General features: G+C 36.9%; 1 protein-coding gene across 3 annotated transcripts; it reads right to left on the reverse strand.

Annotated features, from left to right (window-relative positions):
* Nucleotides 1-474: 474 nt before the first annotated feature.
* On the reverse strand, nucleotides 475-16,033 carry LOC109076596 (calsenilin-like). Of its 3 annotated transcripts, none has more exons than XM_019092277.2 (9): nucleotides 15,978-16,033; nucleotides 10,907-11,087; nucleotides 2,592-2,716; nucleotides 2,428-2,497; nucleotides 2,214-2,284; nucleotides 1,795-1,902; nucleotides 1,605-1,709; nucleotides 1,460-1,522; nucleotides 475-852 (listed from the first exon to the last, which is right to left on the reverse strand). In XM_019092277.2, exons 1-9 carry the CDS (start codon nucleotides 15,981-15,983, stop codon nucleotides 805-807), a joined length of 777 nt encoding a protein of 258 aa, XP_018947822.1. In that variant the 5' UTR covers nucleotides 15,984-16,033; the 3' UTR covers nucleotides 475-804. The 3 variants fall into 3 exon arrangements, with proteins under 3 accessions (XP_018947822.1, XP_042620845.1, XP_018947823.1); XM_042764911.1 differs by lacking the exon at nucleotides 15,978-16,033 and adding an exon at nucleotides 11,384-13,127; XM_019092278.2 differs by lacking the exons at nucleotides 10,907-11,087; nucleotides 15,978-16,033 and adding an exon at nucleotides 3,716-4,884.
* Between the last annotated feature and the right edge of the window lie 832 nt (nucleotides 16,034-16,865).

The following is a 16,865-nucleotide window of genomic DNA, read 5'->3' on the forward strand; positions in this document are numbered from 1 at the left end:
ATGTCATGGGAAATAAATTGAGTAATTTAAGCTATTCCTTTCAAATTAATAAATAATAAGGGTTAATATTATTATTAATAAATAATTAAAAATAAATAAATAGTGCAGATTGGTGCTGGATTAACGCTAAGTCATTTCTCTCTCTTTGTTAAAATGTATATTTAATTACTGTGCCACACCATTGAATATAAATAAATGTATGAATTTAAGCCCAAAATTAAATTACTTCCAAATTAAAACCAACCAATCAACCGAATAATTAAATAAATAAATACATGTAAAAATAACATTTATACAATTAAATAATTGTCTGGATTAGTACTTGACTAATGCAAATCTCTGATAATGTTTTGTCTCTCTTTGTTAAAATGTATAATTAATTACTTAATATTTATTTAACATAGAATATACTGTATCACAGAGTGGAGTCATTCACAGATGCCTTTATTTCTTTGAAGAAAAAAAAAGGCAAAAGCAGGCAAAAAGTTCATTTATTTAGGCAGAAATCAACCAGTTTTAAGAGCGCAGATTTATCTACATATATACAAATGAGCATTTACAACCTGTCTTGAGTGCTTAAGGTTAAATTGAGATACACTCAGATGGCCCACATCTTGTTGTTAAAGCATTCAATGCAATCAATCAAAATATTCATTCACATGCTACAGATGATGTGCAAGGCCTAGGTACAAAACACAAGTGTTTCTAGAGAGTCCCTGTGGAGCGCTTGAGGACTAATGGAACAATGCTGAGAGTCGATGTGGAAAAAGAGCCAGAGGATCATTCTGCACTTCATGCTGCGCTTTAGATGACATTCTCAAACAGCTGCATGGAGCTCATAATATTCTCGTCCTAATAAAACAGCAGAGGAAGAAAGAGCGTCAGTCGCAGATTGTAGCTGACAGCTTCATGTTAGAGAGAGTTTAGACAATGTCTGGCTGTCACACACTGACAGTGAAAGCCTCCGTATCAACATAAATCAGTCCAGTGTTGACATTTCTCTAACATTAACTCTGATGCTTCTGTCTATGCATGGTGAACAACCACAGATACTTCCAGACATGACTTCAAAACAAAAGCATTTCTAAGGTTTCACTTTATATATATTGTTAGTCAAAATGTTTGTGCCAAAACAACTCAGAATTTATCATTTCATGACCATTTCACATTGTGTATTTAATCAGGTTGTTTATTTCTGTAAAATTTAGTATTTCATGCCCATTTTCCATCCTCTAATAAAATAAAATTTGGATCGTTGCTGGCCCTGTGTTAACTATTTCAAAAGTATTTCCGAATTTGTTGTTTTTGTGGCTTAGTTTTTGATAAACGTCCTTTTTTGGACTAGAGAGGAAGTTTTGAGTTGCGGTATTTTCACATTAGCAAAAAAAGAACTCTTCCATGTCAAAACATTAAGAAATGTTTTATTTCTTATAAAATGACTTCTTTAAATCTGACCTACCTTCTGACAGGTCTCTATGAACTCATCAATGGTTACAACACCATCTCTGTTTCGGTCCATTTTCTGAAACAAACATGTTTTCAGAGTTCAGAGATGATCATGGCTGGCTGACATAATTTCTATGGGATTGTTAAAAGTTTGTTACCTGGAAGAATTTCTCCACGTGTTCAAATGCAGCATCATCTTTTACACAAGGATAGGTGTACCTGCCCATCATGTCAAAGATAGACTTCATGATAGCCAGCATTTCCTGTAGAAAGTGAATGTTAATTGCGGTAACAATGCCAAATGCATATTTGTACTAATGTAACAATGTTAACACTGGTGTTTTGTACCTCTCTGGTGATGCAGCCATCTTTATTAATGTCATACAGGTTAAAGGCCCACCTCAGTTTCTCTGTCACAGAACCTCGAAGCAGAACAGACAGGCCGATCACAAAGTCCTGCCAAAACACACATTTTACAATTGATTAAAGAACAAAACTAAATTTAATATTGTCAGTTGTGATTGTCTGTTGGACTAACGCATGCTCTGTTGATATTCAAACCAATGATGGAAGTGTAAAAATAATAGTAATAATTAACCTCCTTTTTGTTCCTCTGATATAAATCTAGTAGACTGATATTATTGTTAATCTTCTGATTTAAATGTATATAAACATTTGAGTTGAATACAGTAATATAACATGGAGCTGCAGTCTTTCAAATGACAATTTTTTAAAAATGGCTTGCAATTTTTAATAATGTTCCTTACCTCAAAACGTATAGAACCATTTCGGTCCATGTCAAAAGTATTGAAAAGGAAGTGTGCGTATGTGGTTGCATCTAGAAAAAAGAAGTGATTAATTAACTCTGTTCTCCTGTAGATGCCTGGCACGTCCCACTAACATAATGTACTTGAACCAAGATTATATCTAAACTAATCAAGATCCACCAAATTAGAGTTGGAAATGTGATAATCACTTTACCTCCTTGAGGGAAGAACTGGGAATAGATTGATTTAAATGTCTCCTCATCCACCAATCCATTGGGACACTCCTATTAAGAAACATAATATTACCCTAACAACCTAACCTAACATAAGAAGGAAAATTTCACTTGTGACAAACTTGTGCTTCTTAAAGGGTCTTACATTTTTGAAGCCTCTGTAGAGCGACTGCAGCTCCTTCCTAGTGAACTTGGTTTGAGCCTGGAGATGCTCCAGGCCCTCTGGCTGATGCCGCACCATGGACAACTCCAGATCACTGTCAGTCCTGTCTGTCAGAGAGAGAGCATGAGGATGAGGATGAGGAAGAGAGAGGAGAGGAGGGCCGTGAATAGACACTGAATAAACCACAGAAGAGGAGCTGTTGGGGGTGGGGACGGGAGACCAGGACGGATTGATATCAGTGATTCTCAACTGGTTTTGCTTCAGGGCCCAGAATTTTAACTGGACGTCAAGTGGCGACCCAACACCAAGCGCCAAGCACCAAAATTGGTTAACATACAAAAATGCCCTTAAAATGAAACACTGAAATATGTCACCCTCGTAAAAAATACCTACACTTGCTAAAGTAGGACATGCATGTAATATATTGGGACATTTACATATTGAGTATTTTAATAAGAATTTATACCAATGCAATTAACTGAAACTGAATTTGCTGAAATGTGTTTGTTTGTTTGATTTTAGCATCATTTCCCCCCACAACCTTAGTAATAACCTGCAACCCACCAGCTGAGAACCGCTGACCTATCTGACACTTACTCCCCATCTATGAGGCATACGAGAACATAAGCAGGGAAGGGAAGAGATTTAGAGAATATAGAGATAAGAGAGAAATAAAGTGGAAACAATGCAAAAACAACATTAGCTGGACTGTACTACAACTGCAAAATGACATTAAATGAATGTATTGCCTCATATTCTGAATATAGCTGCTGTATTCTTCTTAGATTATGTGCAGTTGTTACCACCTTGTTCTTTTTGGATTTTTCAGTTAATTTAGATTCGTTTCCACATGCAGCACATTTGTTAAGTTACCTGACTAGTGTACAGTGTGCATATAGTGCAAATAGACACATTCAATTCAAATCATAAAGGATTTCCATTTCAAATAAATGCTGTTCTTTAAACTTTCTATTCATGAAAGAATCCTTAAAATATATAGAAGTTTAAGATTTTTTTTTTTTTGAGCAGCAAATCAGCATATTAGAATAATTTACACTTTTTACAGTAAACTAGGGCCAACATCAAAACCATACGGTGGTTCTTACCATCCAGCGACAGTGCCTCCGTGTTGCCGAACTGTTTGAGCACCATTATAAACAGAAGAATCACTACAGCAACTGCAAACAGCTCCATGCCCTGAATAGCCATTGCACTTAGAGCTAACTGTGATCAACTATGCGATTCCTTCAAGAAAATTTGAAAAAAGGTCAAGAGGTCATGCTAGGTGAACGATTTTAAGAAAAGCAACTCATCTTGTTTGATCAATGTTTCTGCAGCAATAAGTTCTTATTGTCTCCAGAGTTCATTCCCGGAACAATTCTGAATTCCTGATGCATTAAGTTATAAACAAACCACAAATGTAAACTGTACAGTACACTATGGATCATTTAAAATAAAGTAAAAATTAAAATAAAGTTACAAATTCCTTCACTTCTTCATCCACGTTTCTCTATAACAACATCAAGCATACAGAATCGTCCTGCGGATTTGGTCTCAAAGGACTAGCATGTCATGGTCTTCCTCAGTCTATATATTCCTTATAGAGTACTGAAAGAGTCTGATCTCAAGATACAGACACTCCCTCTTCCCTCCCATCTCTCTAGCAATAACGCACAATGATGAGCCAGCCATAATGTATGTTTAGATGCAGTTGAACTGGTGCATCATTCATTTATTTGCATGATACAAAGTTACAGACTTTATTAATATACCTGGATATACAAGAGGGGTCTTGGATCTCTGTAAAAGGGCTTTAAAAGGGGTTTCTTTTGTGATAATGACAGGCTGTCTGTACATTATCCCACTTATTACACAGCTACTTGCCAAATAAATAAATGAAATGTGATATGAAGTATGAAATATTGATTTCAGTTCAACTTATTTTATTATGTGAGAAGAAAAGAGACCACGCAGTGAAGATACATGATGCCAGTAGAGATATAGGAAAATTGGTTGCCTGAAGCAATTAAGTGAGAAACCGAGCATTTAGTTGTCATTACACAAGAATATCTGACCACAGAATCAAGATTCAGAATCAAGTATTCCAAAGCACCATCTAATAATATCTGTTAACAGTTAAATGAAACTTATTATGAAGTTGTAATGGTTTGTCTAAAGTGGAGACATCTACAGAGTGATATATAAAGTAAATAAAAATATATAAAACATAAAAAATACATAATTTATAGAAAGAAATATAGTAAAAAAAAAAAACAACTTAAAAAGAAACAATTATAAAAAACAAGTTATTTAAAATAAAAAAATGATTAGATAAATACAATAAAAAATTACATCAATAAATAAATAAATTAATAAAATTACAAATATGGCAAGTAAGTAAATAACATTGAAATATGACAAACAAACAAACAATAAAAAAGTATATTTCAATCATTTGATAAGCCACTTTGTATGTTACATTCATGAAAATATTGGTGGACCAACAAGACCATCTAAAATTAAACTTGCCTAATAATGTCTATCTTCAGCATCTACTGTACAATAACTATTAAAACATCCATAGAGAATCATGACTGCCTAAGTCTGCTTGATCACATGCTCTTAAGTTTTTATGCATTAGCGGAAGGACATTATGACTATTTTATGTTTGTTTTTATGTGAAAATCTTGACTTTGCCTCTCTTTCCTCATCAGTTGTCTATGAAACCAAAAGCTTCATGCTTGTTCAAATTAAGGAGCAGAGTGAACTTTGAATGTTGTAAAGATGATGCAGATTAAAAAAGTGACATTCATGCCTTGAGATGCTACCTCAGATAGACAGAGAAACTTGACTGTGAAATGCACTGCAAATCAGCTATATATATTTAATGAAATTATATGAAAAAAAAAAACAGTTTCGACCTATAAAGCCAATATTTTGTCTATTCAAAGTTGAATTCAGTGTTTTACTCATGTTTCAAAGTTATGTTTTTGAATGATATTTTTCAGCAAATTTGAAACAAATTAATCAGCATTTCATGTAATTCATTGTAATCAACTGCAAGCCCTTGTTTCTATTAATATGAGAATAATGCACCAGAATTTTAAAGGAAGATATACTAATCACTAATAACATGAAAAACTTTTCCCATCATTCAGCCTGAGTGCAGGAGGGGAAAGATGACTGCTGATGGGTTTGCACTTATTAATGCATGAGTTTAAACCGAGCACAGGCATCAGAGAGTCAGGGGAAAATCAATACATGGGCCTTGGGGTGCGCCAGAAACTAACTTCAAAACACTCTGAACTTCCTCTTAAATCTCTGTCTGCATTAAAGTAAAAAATAAACAAGAATTCTTTGACATATATGCAAGACAAGTACAAGGACTGACATAAGAAAGCTGGAAAACTATATATTTTGTGGCACTAAAAGCAGGCTAAAATTCACTAAATCTGTTCAAACCTTTAATTTGACCAAAAATAGTTAGTCTGTAATGTTGCTGTTTGAGCATAAAAAAGATATAATAGCATTTCAAAATAAAAAAAATAAAAGAAATCTTACTGACACCCCAAAAGTTTAAATGGTAGAATGTAATATGATGTGCAACTATGAAGGATTCTTTTTATGTAATTTGGAAATTGCTGTGCATGTTTTTTTCATAAGCAATGCATTATAGACTTTATAGTAGCCTATACATGAGGGTGAGTATTGTCTCAGGGGAGTGTCTCTATATAAGTGATTAAAACTCAGCGCAGCTCTTAATTTAATGGCCTTGTTGCTGAAACAGCATTATAGTTTTTACATCAAACATGAGGCATTATTTATAGATGTCTTGGGTTCTTAGTTTGCCTGTAATTATTTACGCACCCTGAAAAGTATGTACGGAATTATGCGATATGTAAATGTGAGAAGTATTACATATTAATATGACTTGCATGAAACCAAAGCAATACAGAAACAGATAGTTGTTAATAAGGAAAAACATCTCAACAGGAACACTGAGATTAATTAATGAATTCTACCTTTATCTGATAATACTTTCAGCATTTCTCTGCGGTTGTCAAGTAATATTGCATTAATAAATCACATTTCCTACATTCCATAAGAAGTGTCAGTGTATTGCATCATGGAATGTTGCACTACAGAAGTCTCACTGCTGAGGGATTTCATAGAAGACTCTAAATAATAGAAATCTGAGATATCTATGAAAATATGGAGAGATCAGGAGACTGGAAGCAGAAGACTGGAAGGCCCAAGGCGAGTCAAAATGCTCGGCTGGCACTGACTGAGGGCGAGCTGAGGCCTGACCAGCGGAGGTAGAGCCGAGGAACTGGCTTTTTTTTGGAGAGGAAGCAGGAGAGGGAGGCTGGGTGGGAACCCTGGAGAGCAGGAGTTAGGAGGAACCAAGACACAGGAGACGTAGGAGATTCAGGGCTGGGTAGGACCAGAGGGGGCACTAGAGGGTTCTGGCCGGCGGGACCAGCGGGGGCAGAAGAAAAAGGGAATTAACCTCCTCATTATAGTCCAATAAATTCCCAGGGTCCACGTTAAACTCACACACAGTGGCAGGAGTATGGGCTGGGCTTCCATCCATGCCCTCAAACACCATGAGTACTCTCTTGGAGACAGGCACTTTTGCAAACTCATGCACCTGGTCAGACAGTTTATTGGGCTCTGGCTTCGGAGCGGGACATGGTTCAGCATGGATCACTGGCTCCCTCTCTGCAGCAGGCTCAGGCTCCGTGTCTGTGGTGGAATCAGGCTTTAACTCCGTCTGGCTAGGGTGTAGGCTGACTGGGCGCAGGGTTAGGTGGAGGGGAGCTTGGAGGCACAGAGAGCCTGATGGTGAATGCCGAGTTGTTGTTTACCAGCACCTATTCCACACATGCAGCGAAATCATGTTGAGGACCACTCCCTGGCAGCTTTGCTCAGGACGGTTCACTGAGGCTTGAGATGTAAAACACACAGAGCGAGCAGAGGCTGGGTAGTGCGGCAGGTTCGCCAGTTCGATGAAATCCCTGGTGTGGATTTCCAGGGAGTCGACCCTCTGCTCCAAGCACAATAACTGGACGGCAGGAAGGTCCAAATACACAAACAAATGAAAATGCCATTAAATAAAACACAGTTTGGGTCCTGTCTTCTGTCACGGAATGTCGCTAATCAGAGCTCACCAAGACGAAATAACAAAGAAAACAGTCTTTACATTTAATCCAACTTATACAAGAAATACAGAGAAACAGGTTTCCAAAACACAACATTAGACAGGACACTGAACTCAGGAAACATGGGACTATAAAAAAACTAAACCAAATGAAGACTAATAGGTTAACAGACAACAGGTGAACTGAATACAGTAATCACACGCACACACTGAGAACTATGTCAAGCAAGGCACTGAAGACAAAAATCAAACAATAAAGAGAACATACATGTGACAATAGGGTATGACACTAACTTTACTAACTTTGTTCAACTACTGACATGATCATGTAAAGAAGTAGAATTTTTACTAGTTACATAGTGTGTTATACTAGTTTATATAGCATTTCACTACACTCATAGCCTAAGGTAATTGTATTCAGGCTCTCCATATTTGCCATCTTCAAAGGCATACTGCCATCTGTTGGGCTCACACTACAAAGTACAGAGGGAAACAACTGAAGTCAGTGCAGCTCAGCTGGACTTTGTCCACTTGGGATTCTGTCCTGGTTTTTTGCTCTGATCTATTCAGGATTTTTGCCACCTCTGGCATCTCTTTCTTTTCTGAGCCACAGTTTCATGTTTATCCATTCTTCAAAAACACACTATTATTATTTCTATAAAATCAGGTAGCGTTCTTCTAAGTGGTATATAGTACATTATAGGTATACACTCTCAGAGAATAATGTGCAAAAATTGTACGTGTTATACCCCTGTTGTACTGCTGTTGTAGGTTACATTTTTGCACATTTTTGTCTGAGAGCGCAAGGACAAGACTTCCCTCATTAGTAAAAACTAACCAATCAGAATGAATATTTCAAATGATGTAATATTAGTGTAACCCAAAAGTTCAACTGCTAATTAAATTAAGTTCATTTCTAATTATGCATGTCATAGCATTTAAATGGGAATTTTTTGTGCTTATTTAGTTTTAGTGGATTATATCAAATGAGAAGTAGTGCTCCTCACTGCTCCTGTGCCTTCCTAAATGCTGGCCTCACAAAAAAAAAAAAAAAAAAACACTTCATGCTCTTCTTTAAAGGCTTAAGCAATGAGAAAGTAATTGAAAAACAACCTGATTTTAACAACCTTCTTAAAGTTCAAACTTTTTGAGGCTGTCTGAAGTCCCAGATGGTTTGTTTGAAAAAGTAAAGCAGAGTCATATTTTTGGACCTGATTCAGCAGTATGTTATTTTGGTAACTGGTCCAGGGAGCCTCTAAAAAATGATAAAGTAATAAAATAATTACAAAATTTCTTATTGTAGATGCAAATAAACAGACTGTAGAAATGACATCAAGAAAATCAATCTGAGGATTTTTTGATAAAGAGCCCAAGCAAGAGCCAAAGGCTTGTCTGAATATAGAAAAAGAAAACTAGATGACACTACAGGCTACAAGAAATGCTGATGGGATGGAGGGATGAAGTGAACTGGGGTCTCAGCCCTGCAGATGTAGGTACACATGCACGCTACATTACTCACTGTCTGCACACACAGAGGTGCTCTGTCAATTATTTACACTGGATTTTGCAGCTCAGACACACGTTGTCCCCTCACATGGTCCCTGAGCGGTCTGACACAGGTTACATATTAAAGCAGCACAAGCTCTGCATATAACACACACTAAAACATCTTTCAGTTATTACAGAGATATATTTAACTACAACATCAGAATATTATTAAGAGAGGGGCAAAAGGGGGAGGATCAGTGAAAACAGATGAAAGCAAAGATCGATGAGGAGGGAGAGAGCGATGCTGTAAGAACAGGAAAATATGGCATCAGGTTGAGTGTCTAGTCAGGCAGTGTTGCTGTACAGTGTTGCACCTTAAGCAGCAGCAGCAGCCCTATACACAGTACGTGGTACGTATATAGAGTTTTATTGAGCAAGTATGCATTAAATTAATCAAAAGTGACAATAAAGACATTTATAATGTTATAATAGAACTCTTATTTCGAATAAATGTTGATTTTCAAAACTTTCTATTCATCAAAGAATCATAAAAATTGTATCATGGTTTCCACAAAAATATTAAACATGTTTTTAAACTGATAATAATAAACAATGTTTTGAATAAAGAATGATTTCTGAAGGATCATGTGACACTGGATGCTGAAAATTCAGCTTTGCTTCACATTATTAAATTACTTTTTTAAATATGTTAAAATAGAAACAGTTTTTGCTTTGTTAAATCTATTAATTAAATATAAAAATAAATTACTTGTGACTAATCTAATGATTTTTTTTTTTCCCAGAAAAGAAAAGAAAATATAGCATAATAATGTGTGCAAGTTTTATAACATTTTGTTGATGACAATCATAGCCGAATTGATTGTTTTTGGTTTAAACATACTTTCTGAATGATTCAGTGAGACAATCACTTGTTTCATTCCTGAATGAATCCACATTTTTAAATGAATCAATGAATGAATAATAATAAAAAATACATGACTAATGACTGTATTTCTGCAACATCAACAACAACAAATTGTTGAAAAATACAGTGGAAAACAGTGTTGGACTAAAATATAAGCACTCAAGGAATGCTGCTTGACCGATCAAATTAATAAACAGTATACTGTATATTTAGTCTAATTCGACTGGTCCCCAAGTGCTGATATAGGATATAACAGCTGGAGAGCATTTCACGGTTTGTATCGCTTGCTTGTGTTAACAGCACAATCAGAAGCTAGTGTGGAATTGTGTGGTTTTGAATGGAGCAAGGAGTGTTTTTTAAAGCCTGTGTTTTCTCTCAGTTCAGGATTGCTTGGAGCAGCTTTTTGTTCATCACTGAGTAGGGAGCATGAATTGAAAAACCCGGAGTGGAACATATGCTACCTTCAAGTCATGTCTTGATTTGAATGATGCTATACATATGAGCCAAGCACAAATAAATGGGACCATAAAGTCTTTTCACTTTAAAAAATGATGGCAGAAGCAAGTACATACTATATACAGTACATTTCTAAAAGGCCTGTATCCAATTTTATGAATGCTATTTTAAACCTCTCCTCTCTAATTTGTCCCCTCCACTCTTCCATCTGGATCATGGCTAGCAGACAGCGTTCAAAACATTTTCTGTTTTTTTTAGGAATCATACTTGAGCCCTGGGGCGCCACACTGGCGATGATCCATTTGACCAGACAGCATTTCATGAGGGACTTGCGGGAGATGTGTGGCTTCTGCCACTTCCCGTCGTTCTCCTTCTGCCCGCTGGGGTCCCCGTCCCGCCTGCTGGCATCAAGCAGCAGACCTCCAGCGATGCCCTTCTGTCCGTCTGCCTGGAGGACAAAGACAATGAGAAAACACATTAAAAAAAGCACAGATCTGAAAAACAAGTCAAGTAGTTCACACATAATACCATTTCTTTGAATGTCCTGTTTTACAACCCTCACTGTCTGCTAAGACGTTTTATTTTTAGTTAATTAAAACATGTAGATAGAAATATTTTGTGGATGTTATATATCAAATTAAACAGGAGAAGCTGATTCAGATAAAACCCAGTTCTATCATTTAACATTCATTAAAATGATCGTAAACCAAATTATGAACCCGATGTAACATTTTTCTTTCTTACCTCAAAGCAGTGTCAACTAAATCCTTTTTATTTTAGACAGATTCCTACAACTTCCATTTTCATGTCAGGATGATGGGGATTTTATCCCTGCAGTTAATTTTCAATTGGTTAAACTGATGGCGTTGCAACATGACATGTTACAATGCTCCCCAGCCACCCACAGACGGTTCTACTATCAGCAACACAGAAATGACAAACACATCAAAGATGAGTAAGGTGAGAGAGATGCGCTCAGAGAGATGTAGAGTTAAAATGAGTAAAAATATAAAAGTAAGAGTGAGGAAAGTGTCTAAGGAATTGCAGCTTTGAAGAAAAATATTCAACACGCCTTCAAAAATGAGCTTGTCCTCATGGAAATGAACATATCTGTGAGAATTTGCTTGCATGTGGAAAGTGTTGTTCATCTTGTATGGCGTGAGGAATCCTGTAGGGGCCCTTACTTTTTTTCTTGTTCTTATTTGAATAAGAAAAGACAGTAAGCTTTGCTCTGAACATTTAGAGCATTGCTAAATAATTCAACCTCCCTAAAAACAGCATCAATAAAACATCAGGGGCCAGCATCGTTTTTGAGGGCCTGCATGTGTTAAATATTGCCATGAAAGAGAATTTGTATTACTCACCGAAAAAAGTACAAAGAACATTTTTAATTCTCCAAAAATACACAGAATTTAAGTATTTCAGAGTTGTAAATACCTACAAGCAAATTTACTTCACTACACATCTGCCCTGACAGGCAGTGGGGAGTGTTATATAATCACACCAGAAAATTAATTGCAGAGGGCAAGACTGTTCCTTTCCTGACTGTATTTGTGTGTTTTACTGGGATTTGGTTGATAACAATGCCCAATATCATGTGGGCATGTGTGTATTTGTGCTGGACTGTCATGTTGTCACCTACAGACCTTGGCACCTGCTGCATTATTGACAGGACTAGTGAGTCAGTCGAATGTATCGTGTACGGTAAGCAATGTCAACATAGCAGGCTCCAATTAATCTCTGGCTTGACCACTGTGACTGCTCAACCTGTCCCAAACAACCACATATGGCACCTTCAACATAAACAGTCCCTGATATCCCCACAGGAACACTAGGGTTTGCTGCGTTAGTGGCACTGCACTGGTACAAGAGAAGACGGAGCAGCATGACATACAAGTGATTTAGGTAAGAGTGATGGTGATTTTTGCCTATAAAGGTTGCAGATTTATTGTTGCTTTTACAACTTTACAACCTTTAATCAGCTCAATCCCTTTGTCTTGACCTCTACCAGAGTGAACTTTCAATGCATCAACTGCTGTTGAATTGAGCGAGTGCACAACAATGTGACTACACAGGAAATCATAGAGCACCTAACCACAACAAGGCAAGACAAGTTTATTTATAGCACATTTCATTCATAGTGGTCAGAGTGCTTTACAGAAAAATGAATTGCACCCGAGTAGAAACAAGTGCAGTACTAGTTGAGCAGGCTTGAGAACCAACACAAGTTGAGTAACTGTTTAACAGCTCTGAGTCTATTTTAGAGGTTCACTATATGAACAGATTATAGAGCAACACTAGCCGAGTAGACTTCAGAACATCACTGAAATTATTCTAGAGCAGCACTTTCCAACAGGTTATAGTGAAAAACTAACTGAACAGACTTCAGAACAGCGCTGAAATGATTCTAGAGCAGCACTGAGCTAAATGTAGAGTGACGCCAGATGAGTAGACTTCAGAAAAGCACTATCTGGGAAGATTATAGAGTGACACTAGTTGAGCAGACTTCACAGTAGCGCTCCCCGAAATTATTCTAGAGCAGCACTATCCGAGCGGATTGTAGAGCGACACTAGCTGAGCAGACTTCAGAGCAGTGCTATCTGAAATTATTCTAGAGCAGCGCTATCCAGGCAGAATTTAGAGCAACACTAGCTAAGCAGAAATCACAGCAGCGCTGCCTGAAATTATTCTAGAGCAGCACTGAGCTAAATGTAGAGTGACACCAGATGAGCAGACTTCAGAGAAGCACTATCTGGGAAGATTATAGAGTGACATTAGCTGAGCAGACTTCACAGTAGCGCTCCCCGAAATTATTCTAGAGCAGCACTATCCGAGCGGATTGTAGAGCGACACTAGCTGAGCAGACTTCAGAGCAGTGCTATCTGAAATTATTCTAGAGCAGCGCTATCCAGGCAGATTATAGAGCAACATAAGATGAGCAGACTTCAGAAAAATGCTATCTGAAATTATTCTAGATCAATGGTTCCCAGCCAAGTTCACAGTTGATGTGCAGAGAGAAATGAGTTGCAGGGACTCCTGTAGTCAACAATATTCTCTTTAGTCTTGCTGACTGTTGTGTCACCAGCAAACTTGATGATGTGGTTGTTCTGATGTTGGTCAACACAGTCATGAGTGAGTAGCGTAAACAGTATGTGACTGAGAACACAGCCTTGAGGGGCACCGATGTTTAGAGTGAAAGAGTGCAATGTATTCTCGCAGAACCCTACTGCCTGAGTTCTGTCAGTCAAGAAGTCCAGGATCCAGTTGCAGAGTGCGGTGGTTTAATGTTGCTGAATGCTGAGATGAAGTCAATGAACTCCATTTTGCCAAGTGTTTTTGTGCTGCAAGTGTGAGAGGGCCAGGGTGACATGATGTGGCATCCACAGTGGAACGGTTGTGTCTGTAAGCAAACTGTAAGGAGTCCAGTGTGGGTGGGTTGATGGTTTTGGTATGAGTCATTACCAGCCACTAAAAGCATTTCATGACGATGAGTGTGAGTGACACAGAGGGACAGTCATTAAAGCAGGTTATTGATGATTTCTTTGGCTCAGGGATAATGAACCATATTGGGACCACAGATTGTGATAGTAAGATGTTAAAGATGTCTGTAAGAACATCATTCAGCTGGGTTGAGCATCCTTTCAGCATACAGCCAGAGATGCCATCTGGGTCAGCGGCCTTACAGAGTCCTTTTTACTTCAGCTGCTGTGACAGACAGCATCTGGTTGTCTGCTGGTGGCTCTCCAGGTGTTCTTGGATCTTCTGGGATCTCCCTCTTGAGGAGGAAGTGAACCTCTCCATGGTTAAAATGGTAATTATGTGCCTTTTATATTATTTTGTACTGTTCTCTGAGGTCCACTTATAATGTTATTAAGATTTTAACATAAAAGAACATAATCATTTTCATTACTGTCTGATCAAATATAGTCAACACTGCATTGTCTTTTAGTTACAATCTTTTTGAAAATCCTGTGTCAAATTGTACCTTGTTTGTAAACAAATCTGTGATAAAATGAAGTGAACAAAGGTTCGGTCTTGATCTTCATTAAAATTAAAGTTCATCCACTCTTTCCTAACGTTGGGATCAGAAAGAAGGCAATGCAAAGACTGTGTTTTTCCAAAACTTGGCACTGCACAGCATTTTGTTGTCTTCGGAACTGTCTTTAACCTGTTGTTTACTCTATGCACAAATTGGTGAGCGGGGCTAAACCGGCAGCGATGTAGAAGAAGGTGTTGAACTTCTGCAGATGCGGGGTTTAGCCACACTATTATGTAATAAAGTGGCACATTGCACAGCCTGTAGTTTTGCCAGATTCAGTATAAACTATTTTTAGACTAATGAGAAAGTTTTGAGCTCTGAAACTTGCAGAATGTTTGTATAGTACAAAGACCTCATTTGTGAAAAGATCAAGAGAATTTTGATTTCTCAGTTCATGACCTCTTAAAGGTCTGGGGTTCACAATGCCGAAAATCTTCTTTCAGACACCAAATACCATTAGTAATTTGGTATAGATATTGAAATATTTCTGTCCCTTTTCCCGTTTTCCACCAAATCCTCTTATATTACGTTAGCCAAAGGACATAAAGGGCATGATATCAAATTCCTTACACAAGCTGTTCTGAAGTAGCCTAAAGAAGGCACAGTGTTATATAATAATCAGATTACTGGTTATTAAAGTCACTATCCAACAAACTTTGTAGATGAAAATGGCTAAGGGCTCCTCTTAAGACAATTTATACACTTTAAATATCTCTCTCTCTCTCTCTCTCTCTCTCTCTCTCTCTCTCACACACACACACACACACACACACACACACACACACACACACACACACACACAGAGAGACAGACACAAAGACTCTACTGCTTAGTATGAGTAATCAGCCTTTAGAAATTCTTAGAAAGTGTGATTGAAGACAATGTTAGAGAGCAGGTAAAAACGACTCAAATAGAAAGTTAATTAGGAATCAGTCTTCATCAAATTCTATTTCTATTTATCAGTGATGTAGGCTAACCGATAAAATATTTACATTTAACTGCGTGTAGAAAAATAAACTGCCATTAAAGAAGAGGATGGGTTAAAAATGCACAATACAGAAAGTGTAACACACGAATTCTGTAACCATTCCCGAAAGCACGGACTGGGTTAAAGTTTCTAAACACTTGAATAGATAGTAGAGTCAGGTTCTTTGCATTTCAAAACGGTTTACCAGAACACGTTATTTCTATTTATATTAGGCTACTCAAAACAACAACATTTTATCAGTTTGAGACCAAATAGATCACTAACATAGATTAATTCTTTTCTGTGCCTTCATCTCAGGTACAGCATCTTACCTGCATATAGCCTAACGTTCAGGTTGTCTGTTTTGATGGCTTGTTCAAGTGCGCTCTCATTTACTGTCAGATGTAAAAACAGAAGAATATGCCGCTCGATTTTTAGTGACAGAGGATGTGAAGAGAGAGAGAGAGAGAGAGAGAGAGAGCGAGAGAGAGAGCGGTGGAACAGCTTGTGTCACTTTGATCGGATTCCAATCGGATATGAACAAAAATTAGGATTTTGTCTGACAGTCTGAATAACTCTTTTTGGTCATTAGGTAAATTTACCGTCAGGTTAAGATAAATAGATTCACACATTAGGCTACCTATCTGAAATGTTCACTTTATAATGTTATAGTTTTATAATTATTTAGAATAAATGTTACTCAGTAGGCTAGACTGTGCATTTTGATATTTTTGATAGGCTTTTTGAAAAGAAAAATCATTATTTATTTACTTATTTTTATAGTTTGTTTATTGTAATGGTTGATTGAAATAATTAGGCTATTATACACTCCGTTTTGAAATATGATAGGAATATGAATTTTGAAATATGAAAATATTGGACCTATGCTAGCATCCCAAAAAATTTATTTGAGTAAAACAAATCAATAACTGCAAAAAAAAAAAAAAAAAAAAAAAAAAAAAAATTATTTATAATTAAAAACTTGCCCCTCTCATTCCGCTTGTATCAAACTTACCAATTCACGTGATTTCAGCAATCCTCAGTAGTGTTTGATAATGTAGGGTCAATTTTTATTCATTTATTGAATTAATACTTAAGCATGTAAAAAAATGAGAATGACACTCAGTTGCTTCTATGCCCTGCCCTGCTCAATAACACACAAAGCAAACATTAATAAAACACAGTTTTTACAGAACCTCACACTGAATGGTATTTAATTG

This window comes from Cyprinus carpio, chromosome A10 (genome assembly GCF_018340385.1).
Source record: "Cyprinus carpio isolate SPL01 chromosome A10, ASM1834038v1, whole genome shotgun sequence".
NCBI classification, from domain to species: Eukaryota; Metazoa; Chordata; class Actinopteri; order Cypriniformes; family Cyprinidae; genus Cyprinus; species Cyprinus carpio.